Source organism: Rhagoletis pomonella, unplaced genomic scaffold (genome assembly GCF_013731165.1).
Source record: "Rhagoletis pomonella isolate Grant_MI unplaced genomic scaffold, Rhpom_1.0 Rhpom_scaffold_00001, whole genome shotgun sequence".
NCBI classification, from domain to species: domain Eukaryota; kingdom Metazoa; phylum Arthropoda; class Insecta; order Diptera; family Tephritidae; genus Rhagoletis; species Rhagoletis pomonella.
In genome coordinates, this window is record NW_023458555.1 from 108,966,445 (window position 1) to 108,985,361 (window position 18,917).

The 18,917-nt window shown below is 36.3% G+C and overlaps 2 protein-coding genes across 2 annotated transcripts in view; one reads left to right on the forward strand and one right to left on the reverse strand.

Moving 5' to 3' along the window:
• LOC118735196 (peroxidase) overlaps positions 1–18,917 on the forward strand; it is a 583,871-nt gene that overhangs the window by 13,063 nt on the left and 551,891 nt on the right. The window contains exon 2 of the mRNA XM_036464843.1: positions 8,423–8,623. Within this exon, the coding sequence (XP_036320736.1) occupies positions 8,423–8,623 (201 nt within the window). The remainder of the gene's footprint in view (positions 1–8,422; positions 8,624–18,917) is intronic.
• LOC118749655 (protein ALP1-like) lies at positions 13,733–15,270 on the reverse strand. The gene is made up of 2 exons (XM_036484457.1): positions 14,901–15,270; positions 13,733–14,575 (listed from the first exon to the last, which is right to left on the reverse strand). Exons 1-2 carry the CDS (start codon positions 14,927–14,929, stop codon positions 14,008–14,010), a joined length of 597 nt encoding a protein of 198 aa, XP_036340350.1. The 5' UTR covers positions 14,930–15,270; the 3' UTR covers positions 13,733–14,007.

Here is an 18,917-nt window from a genome sequence, read left to right on the forward strand (position 1 = left end):
CGATCGGAAAACACTGGTTCTCTTCAGGAGACTTTCAATAATAATACCCAATTGTTTATTTAACCAGTTATTAATAGAAACGATTGTTTATTGGTCGCCCCATTGCATTTTTCGGGGTTTTTTTGGTTTTTGGCGACCTATCAATTTTAGTTGCGATGAAAAAATGGTTAAAGAAACAATTGGGTATTATTATTGGGAATCACCTGCAGATAAACAGAGTTTACTGGTAGAAAAATATTGATTTTTAACTATGCTATACTATTTGTACGAAAAGTTGTTTTTCCGCATATAAAATACATTGGAAACTTTAGGCGAGTTGAGCGACCTCTAAATATTTTTTGAATTCAAAGTAAAAAAATAAGGGAATACTTTTTTCGGTATAGAACAATCCTAGGGGTGGGAGCATAAAAAATCTGCCTTTATTTTTTCACATGCATTTTTGGACCAGCCTAGTGTGCAAGCAGGTCCTGCTTGGCAATGGGACAAGTTTAGTTGCATGAACCTCAATTTCGTAACCTACTTATCGTGTTGTTGTACGCTGGGCATCTAATGCTTCCCGGGTACTGATTTTCCGCTTCGGGGTTCTTATTAGCACAGATCATGCACCGAAACCCATTCTGGCAGTCTTTCGACTCGTGCCCATAATCTCCACATCGTCTGCAAGGACCTGACCTATCTTTATTGCAACAGTTTTTGCCACATGCCCGAACTCCAGGCAGCGGAAATAGTTTTGTGGTTTACGGGATTCCTTTATTCTGCATACTAACCAACCAATTTGTATCTTTCCACCTTTCAGTACGTAGGTATGTGTGTATGGCTCAGGGTTGTTGCGAATATTATTCCAAAATAAAGGTCTTTTCGGGATTATAAACAAACGGCCTGTCCAAATCAAAAGAATTTGGTATCATATGTAAGAGGACTGAAATAGCTTTTAAACAGAAATAACGAACGACCTCTATTTATATTTTCCTTATTATTTAATACTAAAGAAATGCATATACCTGACACAAGGGTTGTTCTATGGTAATTAATTAACATTTTTTGTTGAAATATTTTTCAACATGTGGCTTTCCTCGTTAAGACATTTCAGTTTTAAAGCTATTTAAGTCCTCTTTCATTTGATGCCAAACTTATTTAATTTGGATAAGTGGTTTGTTTATTATCCGGAAAAGACTTTTATTTCGGAATAATATTCGCATCAACCGTGGTATGGATGTATGTAGGTCAGCTTTTTTGTACGTAGGTATATATTGTAGGTATTAGGGAATCCGATCCGAAAATGCGGGGTCCCGCAAAAGCGGGATCAGATATGAGGGATTACACATGCGTGATCCGCGGGATTTGCGGGACTACATAAAAAAAAATTAAAAGACGAATACGAGTTTTGAACGTGCCCGCCAAAATGTTCGTCGTGCATGGCATCATTTTATAACCCAGTAGATAATTTCAGGAGTTAAAAGCCCTTCCAAAAGGCCTTCCTGAGCGTCAAGAGGATTTCCACTCTACATTCCTTTCCCCTTTCCTTTTTTTCATCGGCTATCATTAATTGAAGGACTTCTTCTTTCGCTACCCATAGAAGGCCTTCCAGAAGGGCTTTTATAGGACGTTCTTCAGAAGGCCTTTTGGAGGAGTTCATTGAGTTTCCCAATGTGTTTTGAGGTTAGAAGCAAATCCTGACGTGATGAAGCAAAACGGACTTCAGATTTGTGTTCAGCGACCCAAAAAACATATAAAACACCCGGTCTGGTTTTACTAACCTTTCGTCGACTTTTTTTGGTCCTGCGTACTTGATTAAAATTTGCAAACGTTCGCCTTGATAACTAGCGTAAACTTTGTACACTTGCCGGTTTATGAACATAGTCCATTTCTATCGATAAATAAGTGTGCCAGCGGAAAAAATTATTTTTTTTAGCTTCCTTTCAGATGCTAAATTTCGAATACTCATAACTCTGGATCTGTTAGAGGCCTACATTCAGCTCTGGTGTAATTTTCAACAGTATGTTATATAGAATATATTACCTACTTTAACGCCATTTTTTAAATATCAAACGGTAAAAACAGTGACGCTGGAAAACAGGAAAACTAAGTTAAATTTGAATAATCCAGAATCACTGATGTTTTAGCTAGTTTTGGGATTACAGCCAGCGGGTATTGTTTCAGATCGAATAAAACACTACAGTAAATCTTATTATGATATATTTTCTTCTGAGAAATACCAAACAGATAAAACGACTTTGACCATATACCTACGAAACTATGCATAACCACCAAAATCAAAAGTTCTTGATTGCGCAATAAAATAAGGTCGAATTTAAAAGATGAGACTTTAAAGAGTTTATCATTCCCACGGAAATATTATCAAAAAAGTCAACGTAATTAAAAGTAAATACGTCGATTTTTTAAATCAAATCGCCTGCTTTACAAATCCCGCGGATCCGCGTGACTGAAAAGAAATCATATTATTTCCTGTAAACAGCTATATTCAAAATTGATATTTAAAAAATGCAGGGATATAAAAAAGACGCGGATCCATGGGATTGATGACCTCAATCCCGCAAGCTTTCGCGAACACGATTTTTATGCGGGACTGGATTCCCTAGCAGGTATGTCCCATACATAGTGTAGCGTATTGAAGCTACGTTACATGTTGTTTCTCGACCATAGCTACAAACTACACAAAGCTTTATTTCGGGTGTGTTTCGCACATTTTTTCCATCACCGTGTAATAAAAATAGAACATCTGAAGACCTATATAAAATTTACATATTTCCTCTGATGCGCCAGTGTGCGGCGCTAACGGGACGGTTAGCTTATTTTTTGTAAGTATTGAAAATAAGAACAAAAATTGTTTAACAAAAAAATAATAAAGAACTAGTATAAAAGTAATTATTTATAACCGGGCAACGGATTTTTAGGACCTAAAACCCTATAAAAAAGGCAAAATAAAATAACAAAATAGGCTGGAAAAGGCAAAATAAAATAGCGAAAAAGGCAGGAAAAGGCACTAGGTATTGAAAAAAAAGGCAAAACAAAATAGCGAAAAAGGCAGGAAAAGGCACTAGATATTGCAAAAAAAGCAAATTAAGGCACTAAAAAAGACAGAAAATACGAAGAACAATCAAAAAATACATTTATTTTAGAAATGTTTATATTACAAGTAAAAAGAGAAAAACTATGAACTAGTTTCATTATATGAAAAATTTGTACTTTGAGTCTTGGACTATTTTATCCTTTCGAGTTTCTAACTCATACAACTTTAATCTGTATAATTGTAGTAACATTGAACCACAAGATACATTTTGAAGTTTTCTGGCAGCATTTTCATTGGAAGAAAAGCATTGAATGTACTAAATGTGCGCTCGACGTAAGTTGATACAATTGGAGCCCAATTTAAATATGGAACGTTTGAAACGTTCATATTATCAGGAATAAGGGCGTTTTTCTCGCCCTTTACAATTTTATCCACACCCCTTATTGTCTCCAAGCCTACGTTAGCTGAGAAAACGGCTTTGAATTTTTCCAACACCAATTTGGCAAGAGGTCCCTGCGCTTCTACATATAAGCCGCATGGGCATGTGTATATTTTTTAATCTTAAAAAAAAAAAATTGTAAATGCTATAATCACTTTTTTAAAGGTAGAAAATGCAAAAAAGGTAAATATCTTAAAAAAGACAAAAAAAAGGCAAATATCTTAAAAAAGGCAAAAAAAGGTAACATCAAATGGGTATATATGGAATCAGAGAAAGCTAAATCGTGGACATTCTTAATCGAATATACTCTATCTCTTTAGCAGGAAAAAAGGCAATTTCCATAAAATCCGTTCCCTGTTTATAACTATTTGTCCTTGAGTAGGAAATTCATATACATGCATATCGTAGGTTAAAGTAAAAAACCGCGTATCAACAAAAGGCAAAACCGCGTATCAAGATAATGAAAACCGTGTATGTGAGGTTGCATAAGTTATTTTCTAGAGATTAAAAACACTCATATTTCAAAATGGTTATCTTTTTAACCGACTTCCAAAAAAGGAGGAGGTTATCAGTTCGTCGGAATATTTTTTTTATTTTTATTTTTTTATTTATTTTTATGTATATTACCGCATAACTTTGGACCACGTCAACCGATTTCGATAATTCTTTTTACTTCGGAGAGGTGGCTCCATACTTATCTGGTTAAGATCCGATCAGTGGATCACGAGATATATATATATATATTTTTTATATGAGAGTTGAAGTCGGTTTTTTTTGCTAAAATCGAGCCAGCGAATTTTAAAGGGAAGTTTCGTATAAGGTAATACAAAATTTTGTGGGAAAAACATAAACAAATAACTGATTTATGAGTGTAAGGGTACAAAAAGCATTTATTTTTTTTGTTTTTAAATGCTTAAATAACTAAGTTTTTGGGTCCTGCTTTCTTTCCACGCGTGGTAATTTTTTTCGATTAACATCAGTCACAGTCATAACACTTTCAGGATTTTTTTCCGTTACGCGCCGAGAAACACTGGTTAGCAGTTGAACATGTCGTCCAGCTCCTTGTATGTGGCATGGAACTTGTGGGTCAGGAAGTGATGGGTCTTCAAATTCTAAATATTCCTTCAAATGGGTATGCGGAATGCAGTAAATGGCGGTTCTGTTGAAACACAGTCATCATCCAAATCTATCATACTGAAATAATTGGAGCAGTCAAAATTAGTTTTACATTTCTTGTTCTCTCTAAGTTCTTCTGCATTGCAAAGGTTGCTAAGGTAGTACACAATTTTTTATTGCCTGGTCGCGTACTGATTTATGATCATCGTAAAGCATTGATAGCATGACATTTGCTGGATGAACAAAATATGAGTTATTTCTGCCGCTCCTTGGAGGGAAGAAATGCGTGAGGCGAATTAATTTGAATAGAAGCGGACTGCCGTATATAACAGAATGGTTGTATTTAATGTTGGAGTGCAATGGGGTATAGTCGTTGCGCTGGGTATGCAGTTACAGTTGCATGGCTATACTCAATCCCGACTCTTGCCTCCTCGTTCGCACACTCTAGGCAACGTGAGCAACCCATGTGCGAGATGCGGTAACCAATCCGAGTGGAGCCTTGGGTCACGGTATAAAGAGAGGGAGCTTCGGTGGGACCACTCCGACTTATTCGGTTTAAAGTTTTACTGAAGTCTGCAGCGTCTGTTCACCAGAGGTGCGGCTGCAAGCGGGTGTTATTTGGAGCAAGCGGCTCGCTATATAAACGTGTATATGGTTGCGAAACTACCCTCGCCCCAGCAAAGGGTTGTGCGCTGGGTTTGGGACCCGCCACGTAAAAACCACTAACAGTGAAGAAGCAGGGCAAAGCCTCGGATGAGTAAACCCCCCCCCCTCCAAGGGAAGGGATCTTTGGAACCACCGTCGGAAAATTCAGCCTCCCCGACGAAATGTCCGACAACGGATTGAGGCTGATCAACTTCTCCGGGGCCCGAAACATGGTAGTATGCAGTATTAAGTTGAAGCGTAAAAATATCCAGCAAGCTACGTGGCTGTCTCCGGATCGAAAAACGAGAAACCAAATCGACCATGTTGTGATAGACGGAAGGCACGCTTCCGAGGCCCAAACATCGACTCGGACCATTATCTTGTTGCAGCCAAGATACGCACTCGCCTCTGTGCAGCAAAAAATGTGCGCCCAAATATGAGAGGAAAGCTTAATGTCGAAAAACATCACAACAGACAGCCAGCTCTCAGATAGAATTCTTCAAAAAACCGACATATGCGAGCAGTGGAACCACATTTCCCGCTCATTAAGTACCGCCGCAGAAGAAGTAATCGGATTTCAGCGAGCCCGAAAGAACAACTGGTACGATGGGACCGCTATAGGGATCTGAAGAAGGAAGCGATACGTATTTTCCACAATAAGAAGGGGGAGGCCGAAATACGTGAGTGCGAAGAGCTTGAAATTCTGACCGACAGGAAGAATGACCGAAAATTTTACCAGAGAGTTAGGCGACTTACGGAAGGTTTCAAGACCAGGGCGTACTCCTGTAGGAACAATAATGGCGACCTAGTAACCGATGTCCAGAGCGTATTTAAATTATGGAGGGAACACTTTTCCGCCCTACTAAATGGTGGCAGCACGGAAAGTTGTGGAGAAGAAGAACCCGGGCCCGCAGTCGATGATGATGGAGTCGACGTTCGACCGCCTGACTATGACGAGGTACGTATAGCAATAACGCGGCTGAAAAACAACAAACCCGCTGGAGCTGACAGCCTGTCAGCTGAGCTATTCAAGTATGGCGGTGAGGAGTTGATAAGGTGCATGGATTAACTCTTGTGCAGAATATGGTCAGATGAACGCATGCCCGACGACTGGAATTTAAGTGTGCTCTGCCCAATCCACAAGAAAGGTGACCCCGCCATTCGCGCCAACTACCAGCTATCAGCTTTCTAAGCATAGGTTACAAGGTATTATCGAGCGTATTGTGTGAAACACTGAAGCCCACCGTCAATGAACTGATAGGACCTGATCAGTGTGGCTTTAGACCTGGCAAATTCGCCATAGACCAAATCTTGGAAATAACCCGCGAGAAAAGGATCGACACTCACCACCTATTTGTCGACTTTAAAGCCGCTTTTGACAGCACTAAAAGGAGTTGCCTATACGCCGCTATGTCTGAATTTGGCATCCCCTCAAAACTCATACGGCTATGTATAATGACGTTGAGCAATACCACCAGCTCCGTCAGAATTGGGAAAGACCTCTCCGAGCCGTTCGCCACCAAACGGGGTTTCAGACAGGGCGTCTCCGTTTCATGTGACTTCTTTAATCTGATGTTGGAGCTGAATTGAACCGCTCAGGAACAATTTACTACAAGAGCGTGCAATTGCTAGCTTATGACGATGACATCGACATCATCGGTAACAAAAACCGCGAAGTCTGTTCTGCCTTTTCCAAGTTGGATAAGGAAGCAAAGCGAATGGGTCTGTTGGTAAACGAGAACAAGACGAAGTATCTCCTGTCATCAAACAAATAGTCAGCACATTCGCGCCTTGGCACCCACGTCCCTGTTGACAGTTACAATTTCGAGAAAGTAGAGAATTTCGTTTACTTGCGAGCCAGCATTAACACCCATAATAATGTCAGCATTGAAATCCAACACAGAATCATTCTTGCCAACAAGTGCTACTTTGGACTGAGTAGGCAATTCAGGAGTAAAGTCCTCTCTCGACATACGAAAACCACGCTCTATAAGTCAGTTATCATGCCCGTGCTGGTATATGGCGCAGAAGCATGGACAATGACAACATCCGCTGAGGCGGCTCTTGGAGTGTTCGAGAAAGATTTTGCGGAAGATGTACGGGCCTGTACGCGTTGGCGACGGCGAGTACCGCAGACCATGGAACGATGAGCTGTATGAGATTTACAACGACATGGACATAATTCAGCGAATTAAAATACAGCGGCTCCGCTGGCTTGGCCACGTCGTTCGAATGGACACCGACGCTCCAGCTCTGAAAGTATTCAGCTGGTGGTAGCAGAGGAAAAGGGAGGCCCTCACTGCGATGGAAAGATCAGGTGGAGAAGGACTTGGCTTCACGTCGCGTTTCCAATTGGCGTCAGTTGGCACAGAAAAGAAACGACCGGCGTGCTTTGCTGAACTCGGCCAAAATCGCTTTGGCGGTTACAACGCCAAAAAATAAGAAGAAGAAGTATTCAATGTTAAAGTGCATCGGAACATAAATTTTTATTAGGTATTCTTCTAAAGTTTTTAAGTTACAAGGTGGTGAACTTGTTGCAACGTACAATCGTAAAATTCGACCGGTCCGATTTCAATAATTTTCAATGGTTTGCTTTTATGTGGCAAGCACAATAATCGTACCGAGTGTGGTACAAATTGATCGAACCGTTACCGAGATTCACATATATGGTCATAAATGGGTGGTACTACGCCCATTTTCCAAAATTTTTTCATAGACGTATTTTTTTTTCTAAATAATTATTGCAAGCATGAATTTTTAATAAATTAGCTCCAGTAAATTGTAAATATTAATTTTAAGTTAATAAGCTTCAGTAGTTATTAAAATATTGCAGTTTTCATATTTCTGAAAACTACCGTTATATGGAAGGTAGGCGTTGTTATTGTCCTATGCTCAAAAGAGGTAAACATTACAAATTTCTTCAAAATATCTCGATTTTTAATCGAGTTCCGTGTGCACGGACGGACAGACGGTCACCGCTTAATCGATATCTTTTTCAATTCTGATCACATATGTATTTTAAAAAAAAAAAACTACTTTTTGTACCCTTACACTAATAGATTAGCTATTTGTTTAAGTTTTTCCTAAAAAATGTTGTAGTTTTTTAAGCAAAGTTGCTCAGAATGATCCGTAGAGCATTTTCCGCATATTTTCTGTTTTTCTGATCCCCTACAAATTAATATTTTTAACAGGAATGGCCTTTTTGGTCCTACGTCTTCAGCACCCGGAAATCCTTTTGGTGAGTTCAATCCAGCTTATGGTCCTCATTTCCCTACTGGTGGAGTGGCGATATGTGCTGTGTCTCCGGCTCAATGTGAGAAATCAGCTTATCGAACGTTAGATGGCTCCTGTAACCATCTTGATAACCCTCACTTGGGAGTTGCGAATTCGAGGTAAGAGAAAATATTTATTATTTTGAGTAGATACGCATACTAAGTAAAGCAAACCATTATTTACTGGTTTGAGTGAAAATAATCTTATTCTATACATCGATGCAGATTTGTTGTTTTGTATAAATTTGTGCTGTTGGAAAACCTTGAAGGCGGACATCCATAACATTCATATCCGTATGTATAGGTGAAATTACACGTCCCAGCAAAAACTTTTTTCATAATTATCAAATATCAAGCACTTTGCCAAAATTAGAAAAAAGTAAACCCCTCCCCCCCCCCTCAAGTCAAAGAATAATATCTCACTAATATGGGTCTAGAAAAAAGGCTCTTCAGAAGAAAGTATGCGTAATAAAGTTTCAAACACGAATTTTTAAAATCATATATTCAATTTTTCGCTTTATTTATAAAACATTTTGACAATTTTAAACACATTAAATTTTTCTTTTTACTTATAAATCAATGAAACGAAGAATTTTCAAATTTTTCGTGGTTTTTTAAAAAATTCTTCTAGAATTTCGTCAACTGAAAAATTTACATCTTTGTGAATATTCATAGATGCTAGACTGTTGCGCCTTTCTTGACATGTTGTATTTCCCAAGTAGATTTTAATTCTTTTCAGGCAAGCTTCGTTCAGATGTGGCTATTGAAACGGGCAAAAGTGCCAATATACGTAAGATCTTAAAAACATTCCCAAAAGACGTTGTATTAACTACTTGTAATGCTTCGAGAGCATTTCGAAATTTGGGGTTGTAGGTGTTCTGACACCAAATGAGCTATGAAAAAGCAAAAATGGCATTAATTTTTTAATTTTGTTATGTAACGGGTGATTTTTTAAGAGCTTGATAACTTTTTTTTAAAAAAAAACGCATAAAATTTGCAAAATCTCATCGGTTCTTTATTTGAAACGTTAGATTGGTCCATGACATTTACTTTTTGAAGATAATTTCATTTAAATGTTGACCGCGGCTGCGTCTTAGGTGGTCCATTCGGAAAGTCCAATTTTGGGCAACTTTTTCGAGCATTTCGGCCGGAATAGCCCGAATTTCTTCGGAAATGTTGTCTTCCAAAGCTGGAATAGTTGCTGGCTTATTTCTGTAGACTTTAGACTTGACGTAGCCCCACAAAAATAGTCTAAAGGCGTCAAATCGCATGATCTTGGTGGCCAACTTACCGGTCCATTTCTTGAGATGAATTGTTCTCCGAAGTTTTCCCTCAAAATGGCCATAGAATCGCGAGCTGTGTGGCATGTAGCGCCATCTTGTTGAAACCACATGTCAACCAAGTTCAGTTCTTCCATTTTTGGCAACAAAAAGTTTGTTAGCATCGAACGATAGCGATCGCCATTCACCGTAACGTTGCGTCCAACAGCATCTTTGAAAAAATACGGTCCAATGATTCCACCAGCGTACAAACCACACCAAACAGTGCATTTTTCGGGATGCATGGGCAGTTCTTGAACGGCTTCTGGTTGCTCTTCACTCCAAATGCGGCAATTTTGCTTATTTACGAAGCCATTCAACCAGAAATGAGCCTCATCGCTGAACAAAATTTGTCGATAAAAAAGCGGATTTTCTGCCAACTTTTCTAGGGCCCATTCACTGAAAATTCGACGTTGTGGCAGATCGTTCGGCTTCAGTTCTTGCACGAGCTGTATTTTATACGGTTTTACACCAAGATCTTTGCGTAAAATCTTCCATGTGGTCGAATAACACAAACCCAATTGCTGCGAACGGCGACGAATCGACATTTCACGGTCTTCAGCAACACTCTCAGAAACAGACGCAATATTCTCTTCTGTACGCACTGTACGCATTCGTGTGGTTGGTTTAATGTCCAATAAAGTAAACTGAGTGCGAAACTTGGTCACAATCGCATTAATTGTTTGCTCACTTGGTCGATTATGTAGACCATAAATCGGACGTAAAGCGCGAAACACATTTCGAACCGAACACTGATTTTGGTAATAAAATTCAATGATTTGCAAGCGTTGCTCGTTAGTAAGTCTATTCATGATGAAATTTCAAAGCATACTGAGCATCTTTCTCTTTGACACCATGTCTGAAATCCCACGTGATCTGTCAAATACTAATGCATGAAAATCCTAACCTCAAAAAAATCACCCGTTACTTCCTTTATGTACAGTGTGCATGGCCAATTAAAAATAAAAAATAAAAAAATTCAGTGCGAAAGCTCAATGAAACAAGAAAAGGGGCTTCTTTTTTGCAATTATTTATCAAAGAGAGACGAAAATTGTGGAAAAGGATTTGGAAAGGATACTGAAATATTTAGATCTGAAAACATTGCGTTTCCTGCTGATGAAGTGCTTTTCGAAATCAAAAAGCCAACTGTTACTACGTTTATACGCATGCCTAAGTCGCTTTAATTCATTTCGCCGCGATTCAGAACATATGTATAAACTGAATTTCAATTCGCTTTGAAAGAGCGAAGTGTTTTGGCTCACACTCCATTTCAAATCGGTAGTTTATTTCTCCAGACAGTTAGAAAGAGTGTATAAACACCGCTCTCACTCAAAGCGAATTGGAGATCAGCTGTTCCGCTCAATGTAGCATACGAACAGTGTTACCACAATTTCTTTAATTTAAGATTTATTGCAATTTGTTTTAACATTGTAAAGTAAAACATTAACTAATTTATTAACACATTTGATAGTAAATTATTTATCTTAAATAAAGTATATTTCAAGTATTACCAATTTTTTTTCATGCGAATTAAAGCTTAATTTGTTTCAAAAACTTCAGTGCTACTAAAGTTTTCTGCTGCAGCTCTTATTGAAGAGGAATGGCAGCATTGTATGCCAAACTCAAGTTGATTTTCAGCAAAGAAATACAAGCTGGTGTGAAATGTGAAATAAAATGGAAAATAAAAAGAAAAGAAATATATGGAGAGAAAAAGAAATAATAGAAATGATTTCTATTATAAAAGAAAAGCATATATTAAAATTGTTGGACAGCAAAATAAAAAGGAATCGAAGCATTTTTGAAGAAGTGGCTCGTGCATTGAATTCCAAAGGAATCAAAAAGGACGCCATCCAAATTAGAGCGAAGTTCAAATCGCTGAAAAGCGATTATTACAAAGCCAAGCGGAATAATAATAGCAGTGGTGCTGAAAGACAAACCTGTGATTATTTCGAAATGTTAGATGAAGTGCTTGGTCATCGACCTGCAGTATCTGTAGAGGGCGTGGACACTTCACAAACCGAGCGGCCAGCAGACAACACAAATACTTCGCAAAGCAGCTATTTAGAAGTGGAAGCAGATTGTATTGAAGAAAACGATCATGCCGATGGTTCGGAATCCAGTCCCGCATGCAGTACTCCTCGTAATCCGAAAACGTTCAAAAATCTAAGTGCGTTAAGTATTGTGGTTAAAGACGTGTTTGCATATCATAAAGACATGTTATGTATTTTCAGAAAAAAACTCATATCTGAAAGCTATGGAGTCTTTTACAAACGAGTGGAAAAAAACGCAGGAAAACTTAGTCGATTCCTTGAAGAAGCAAGACGAAACCCATTTTAGTAAAGTGGAACTTCTATTAGAAAGAAATCGCAAAGAGACGCAAAAAATGTTAGAGGATGATCGCCACGAAACCGCCAAGATGTTTTCTTCTCTGTTAAGCACGATGCAGATGTCACAACCGTCAAACATTCCTGTTTACATGCCTCATCATTTTCTCTCACCCTCACTTGCTTTGGCCCCGGAAATCGTATCAGCAACGCCTGGTGAATTTGATATTTTTAGGTCACAGCAATCTCCAGAATAAACACTTTTCATCGCTTGTTTCATTCACAACATTCATATTTTCAATTACATTTACAGTGGCGCCCACGTAAAGAGCACACTTTCGTTGTTTACAATATTCAGTGTTTAACGTGATTTATTATATTTATGATTTATTATACTAGAATTGAATAGGCTACAAAACTGCATACCCCATAAGTTTCTAAGGATTCTGAAAAGTGCAAAATTTTGATGAATTTTTTTTTAAATCTTTAAAAAAATTTCCTGAATTGTGCACACGGTTTTTAACTTTGCCTTATATGGTTTATGTTATAGAATCTACTATATTTTTACAAAAACTTTACGAAAACGTGACATTGTAAAAAATCTAGGTGTGCGATTTACGTGAGCGCCGCTGTATATAAACATATAATGAGTACGAAATGCATTTATTTGTAGTCTTTTGTGAACTTTTTGTTTTTTTAAATGTTTAATATACTGTTGCCATACATTAAATAAAATTAAATCAACATGCGCTTATGCATATTTATACATACATATACGTACTTATGTTTATTAGTTTTTGAGTTATCGCATCGCTAGATAGGACTTCGGTACGACGCCATATAAAAATTAAATTAACTTAATTAAAAATTTAAATTTAAAAACATAACTGATGCTTTTTTAATAACTAGGCCAACGTAAAATATTCATTTTTTCATTACAAAATTTCATTCAATTTCTCATCTCATGTGCGTCGAAACAGACAAAGAAAATTATAATTAAATGAAAGTTTCAAAAGTATTTGAACAAATTTTAAAGTAATTATAAAATAATACAGCTAGTTTCTTTAACTAAAATGTATGATACAAAAGCACCTGAACAGTTTTATCAGGTCGGACTATTTTTCTTTTATACAGGGTGTCCGAAAATAACAAGCCTAACTTGAGGAGATGGTAGGTGGTGGGGTGAGCTCCCTGATAAGCAAACAAATTTAAGGCAAAAGTGTCACCGTTTTTGAAATATTTGTTATTTTTTATTAAATTATGGTTAATGCTTAGAAAAATTCAACAAATTTTCATTAAAATTTTGAACTTTTTATTCTGAATTTCTAGAAAATTTTTGGGTATGCAATTTTATAGTCTTGCAGTTTGCTGGCATGCATTTCTTATGGAATAAAATGCACTAGCCCGTTTGCTAAGAAATTTTAAACAAATCACCGTCATATTTTATAAATTGCACTTGTTGTATGAAAAAAACGTTAAAGTCGTCAGCAAAAAAAACTAAAAAAATCAACGCGATTTTTAGCAGGTTTAAACTTGCACTTCATCTGACTAAAATTGTATGGGCTGTACCCAAAAATTTTCTAGAAATTCAGAATAAAAGTTCAAAATTTTAATGAAAATTTGTTGAATTTTTCTAAGCTCTGTATAAAAACTGAAGTTTGGAGTTATATGGCTTTTGTCATATAATGCGCTATAATTTTCTGAAAAATCGGCGAACGTTAAGCAAACAAAAGAAAAATAGTCAGAACTGGTCAAAATGTCTAGGTGCTATTATTTTGATCAGTGGTAAAGAATTATGATAGCTTTTAATTATAATTGCTTCTTACTAAAGCTATATAATTAGTCTTTTTGAGTTTGGTAGTCAGTAATTAAAATAAGTGGTTTTCAAAGGAAAATTGTCTTTTAAAAAATTTTTCAAATTGTTTCGCAAATGCTTAGGGTCAACATTGTCATCAAAAATTATTTCACTAGAAAGGGTGTCTTGAGGCTGCGGAAATTCTCTTATATTTAGAGCTGATTGTGCCCACGTTTCTAAATAGGATTCTTTCTGTTGTTCAACAAAATTATGTAATATAGCACAAGCTAAGACAACTTGCGGAACGAAAGTAGGATTCACATCAATTCTTTTAGTTAGGCATCGCCAACGACCTTTAAGTCGACCAAAAGCATTTTCGACGACTATTCGGGCAGAACTCAAGTGGCAATTAAAAGATTCTTCGGCTGCATTCAAACTTCCGGTGTATGGTTTTATTAACCAGGGAAGAAGTGGATACGCAGGATCTCCAATAAGAAATAGTGGCGTTTCAACACCATTTATTAATTTTGTATGCCTCGGAATTAATGTCGATGAGTTTTTAAACAATCCCGACTCCTTAAAAACCGTCGCGTCATGAGTGCTTCCAGGTAACTTAACGCTGACATCTGTGAACCTTAATAAAAAAATGTAATTTTTTACAATATATCGTTATATAATATGGGTATTTTAACAACTTAAGGCGGATCTCCATAGCATGCGTATACGTATGCGTGCGTTTGACAGAAAAATTGAATATACAAATGTTTATGGCAGCACCTACATAGCAACGCATCAAAATGTAAGAAAATTGTATGAATTTTGATTTCTAAGCGTAAATGTCAAACGCACGCATACGGATGCGCATACTATGGAGGTCCGCCTTTATTTAACTACTAAAGTAACAAAATGTAAAAATGTTTCCCATTGGTTCTAATGTACATATGCATGCATATACATACATGTAGTTGCTATCCACCACTCCTTGCATTACGATGGAAGGCCACCCCTTTCTATTAATATAATCTAGGTATCCTTGACTTGGTGGCAAGATCGGTATGTGGGTTCCTAAAATGTTTAATTTCCAGAGTTTTAGTTATGTATGGATATGCATATAAGCCTTCAGGTTGGTTAAAATTACCATCGATAGCGCCAATAATGTTTGGTATATGCGATTTTTTCTCAAATTCACTTGCAATTAATAACGCATCTCCCACCTGTGGAAACTTGATAAACTCTGTTTTTAGCTGAATTAACGCGTTCACGACGAGGTGAAAATATTTGTGAACAGTGCTTTTGTGCACACCAAAGACATCACCAATAACTCGGTATTCTCCACAAGAAGCCAATTTATATAAACAAATGGCTACTTGCTTCTCTATAGCAAGGGGTGGAGTGATACATGGCACACAATCGTTTTTAAGAAAGCACTCTAGTTTTTCGCAAAGCAGTAGGAACGATTTTTTACTCATACGGAAAGCTTCGATGTAGCACTCATCATTTTCTGGCTGCTGCAGCGTCCACCAGAAGTTCTCCTTCCTTTTCCGTTTGTGGAAACGTCGAATTCGAGGCATATTCGTAGCAAAAAATATGTTTGGTAAATTAGCCTGGGACCCAACCAATTCTCTCACATTATTTCTTTTTTCATTGTTTGAATTCCAAATATTCGCATCAGTATTTAAAAGCTGATTAATAACAATCGTTCTTTTTCTTTGCCACGATTTTATAATGCCGAATAAAACTAGATTTTTCTCACTTTCCATTACGTTAACTTATAAAATGTCAAATGAAAACAGCTGATTTTGTTTGCTTTTGAAGACGGTTACTTTGATGCCGATATAAAGCCGTAAGCATAAACACTACAGCGAAATGTGTACGGTGTCAATGCGCTTTGAATTAAGTCGATTATTCTGTGCGTATAAACGTAGTATGTGTCGACTAGCAGTCGGATTCTAACTTTCGTTATATCTAAAATATGCTGAAATGCGAAAGCTTACATTTTATCCGCTTTTCGCTAAAAAATAGATTAGACTAAATTTTAGTATCCGCAAGTGGCACTATTCAACAAAAGCAGCTAAATTCCCCATTTTAATGGTGATAAATAGTGAAAATGGAGCAAAAAAAATAGCAGCCCCCATTTGGATTATATTTCATCTCCTGTACCGTAACCATGGTTAAGTTACAAAGACACTCGCACCGATTCGCAAAGACTACTGATGAAAAGCTTTCACAAAAAGGCAAATCTTTGAGAGAATGTACGCATTGCTATTTCGAATTTTTTGCCCAAGGTGAGTAGAGTTTTGAACATTCTTTTCACAAATTAGTTTCAAAAACGTTCGGATTCTTTTCAGGAGGTTATCAGTGGTTTTTGGTAAATGTGTGCCTTAAAAATTATGCAATTATGTATTGTATGAAAGTATTACGTTTACCTGCACTTCCTTTACACTAAACCTAATTTTACAAGCTTTAATTTATTTTGTTCATCTCGCAGAACAACGAAAACGGCTATAATTTTATGTAGTTATATAGATAATTAGATACCATTGCCATTAGATACCAATACAATTGCAGTAATTTCTACGTGGTAAGTGCTCCTTATTATTTGGTTTCATAGGGATTCGGATTCCTTTCCTGAAGTAGTAAAGAAATTTCGCTGTACTGTGTAAATAATATCGGTGGAGAGTTGGGGAATACTGAAACCTTAAGTGAAAATGAAGTGTTTTATGAACTGCCTTATGGATCTCTTCTCAAGGCATATCTGCGAGACATTTAGTATTTTTTTTTAATTTACGAATTTCAATAATGCCATAATTAATGGCTAGATGAAATCATTTATGTACATATGAAATACATATTCTATTATGTAGCTCATTTCAAGGGGGGGCTAATTGGACAATGTTTTCGAGTACTACTTAAACACATACATATAATCATCATTTGAACATAAAAAACGTTGCGTGGAAAAGTCTGTCTTATGAATGCTAAGTCATATTTTCACATTTTATTTACTGACTTTACATTTTTTTAACGCTTGACATCATTTTACATTAAAATATTGCAATTTTTTAGCTGCTATTAATTTCGCACAGAAAAAGTGCAGTGGTCAAAAAATTATAGCCGAATCACTTTTTTCCAAGTTTTACCGTATTATTTTTGTTGTCATTGAACTTTTGTTACTTTTTTTTTACAAAAAATATAGTTCATTCTTTAACAAAACCCGTGTAAATCCAAGTTTAAAAATTTGTGCAATATTAAAAAAAATTAACAATTTTTCGTGTAAATTTCGAACATTTTTAACTCATACTTTATTCTACTAGAACTCAGTGCGCTACAAAACTGCATACTCAGAATTTAATTAAAAAAATCGAAATTTTAACGAAAATTTTTTGAATTATTTTTTTAAATTGCGTAAATTTTTAAGGCAGTGTCACTCGATGGGTACATTTGTACAGATTTTTATATTGGGCTATTGGTAAAAAAATTGAGAAATTTTGATTTTTGTAGTCAAAAGATTGGTACAGCGATGTTCTATTGAAAAATTTCAACAAATTAATCTTCGTGATTGGAATAACAAAAAATATTTTGGGTTTTGTTCACACAATTGGGATACGATTTGCACCAAATTTTGGAAAATACCCAATCGTGGGACGTTGCCTTTACACTTGTATTTATACGGATGTTTTAAATAATATTTTAAAACTAGTGAAAATTTGGTGCGGCTATAATTTGTTCGACTACCGTACATTTTAAGCGCATTTTAAAATTTTCAGGCAATAGCCTCATGCGATCATCGATTATATTTTTTGTTGTTTGTGTTATATATTTAATTTTTATCAGTATTTTTCTTTTAATCAAAATACGTTGAAATAAAAGTGAAATTAAAAAAAAATTGCCTGCCTGGCTACGGCCCTGATAGAAAGCAAACAATTCTTCCGTTTTTTTTCGTTAAAATCATACTTTGGAAACAAAACACTAAAATTATTTAAAACTGATTTATGGTTTAGAACCGGCTTTTCAAATAAGCAATATATGTATCAGGGAGGGGAATGTAAAAAGCAATGCGATAGTATGCCTCGGCGTCTCCGGTTTTCACATTAAAGCGATTCTTTTGGCGACTGCTGTATCGCGGTACTTTGATTTCTGTACCTAGGTGAAGTATGCACCAAAAAAAACAAAGCAAATGAAAGTTTTTTCTGCATCTTGTCGCATTTCTTCAAATTCCTTTAAAGCGTCGTCGGCTAAGCTCATTGCTTCTGCAAGATCTTCATCAGGTACTTGTAATTGCCGGCTAGCAAAGCAACCACAATTTATAAAAAAGCAAATGCTTGGCTTTTGTCGCTGTGCTAACAGTTTTTCAAACCCTGATAATTTCTATAGATATTCGCACGATACAAATAATTGTTACGGTATTTTCCCCGTGACAAATAAAAAGTTTTTGACAACTGGAAGAAATACAACTTCGAAAGACTTTTTTAAAGGATTTTTCATTTTGCTACGTTAGAGCCGTTATGGATACATATACATATACACAAAAATTGCTCGTATAAGGTAATTAGAATAAGGGGCAAAATGTCCCGGGTGTGACAAGTTTAGCATGAATAAATAGATACACATTATTAGATAATTTAACAAAACAAATCGATAATCGGTTCAAGCGGTAATGTGTTCTAGAATGCACTGCCTTATAATGTCTTCTAATTTTTTCGCTTGTTTTAGGCATTTCTGGCAATGTATAGTAGAATGTCCTATAATATTTTATTTATTTCGCTTCTTTAGGGAAGCGCAAGGTAGAATGCTTCATCGTAGTCAGCTGAGAAATAGAATGAATACCGAAAAACTTAGTTTTCTACCATTACTTTCCAGAAATTTCCATTGCATAAAAATCATGTTTTGCTTTGTTTGATTGAGAGCGAATTTGTGTGCCTACGTACGTATGTATAAAATCTGATTTACAAAAACTTTAATTACAAATCTAATCG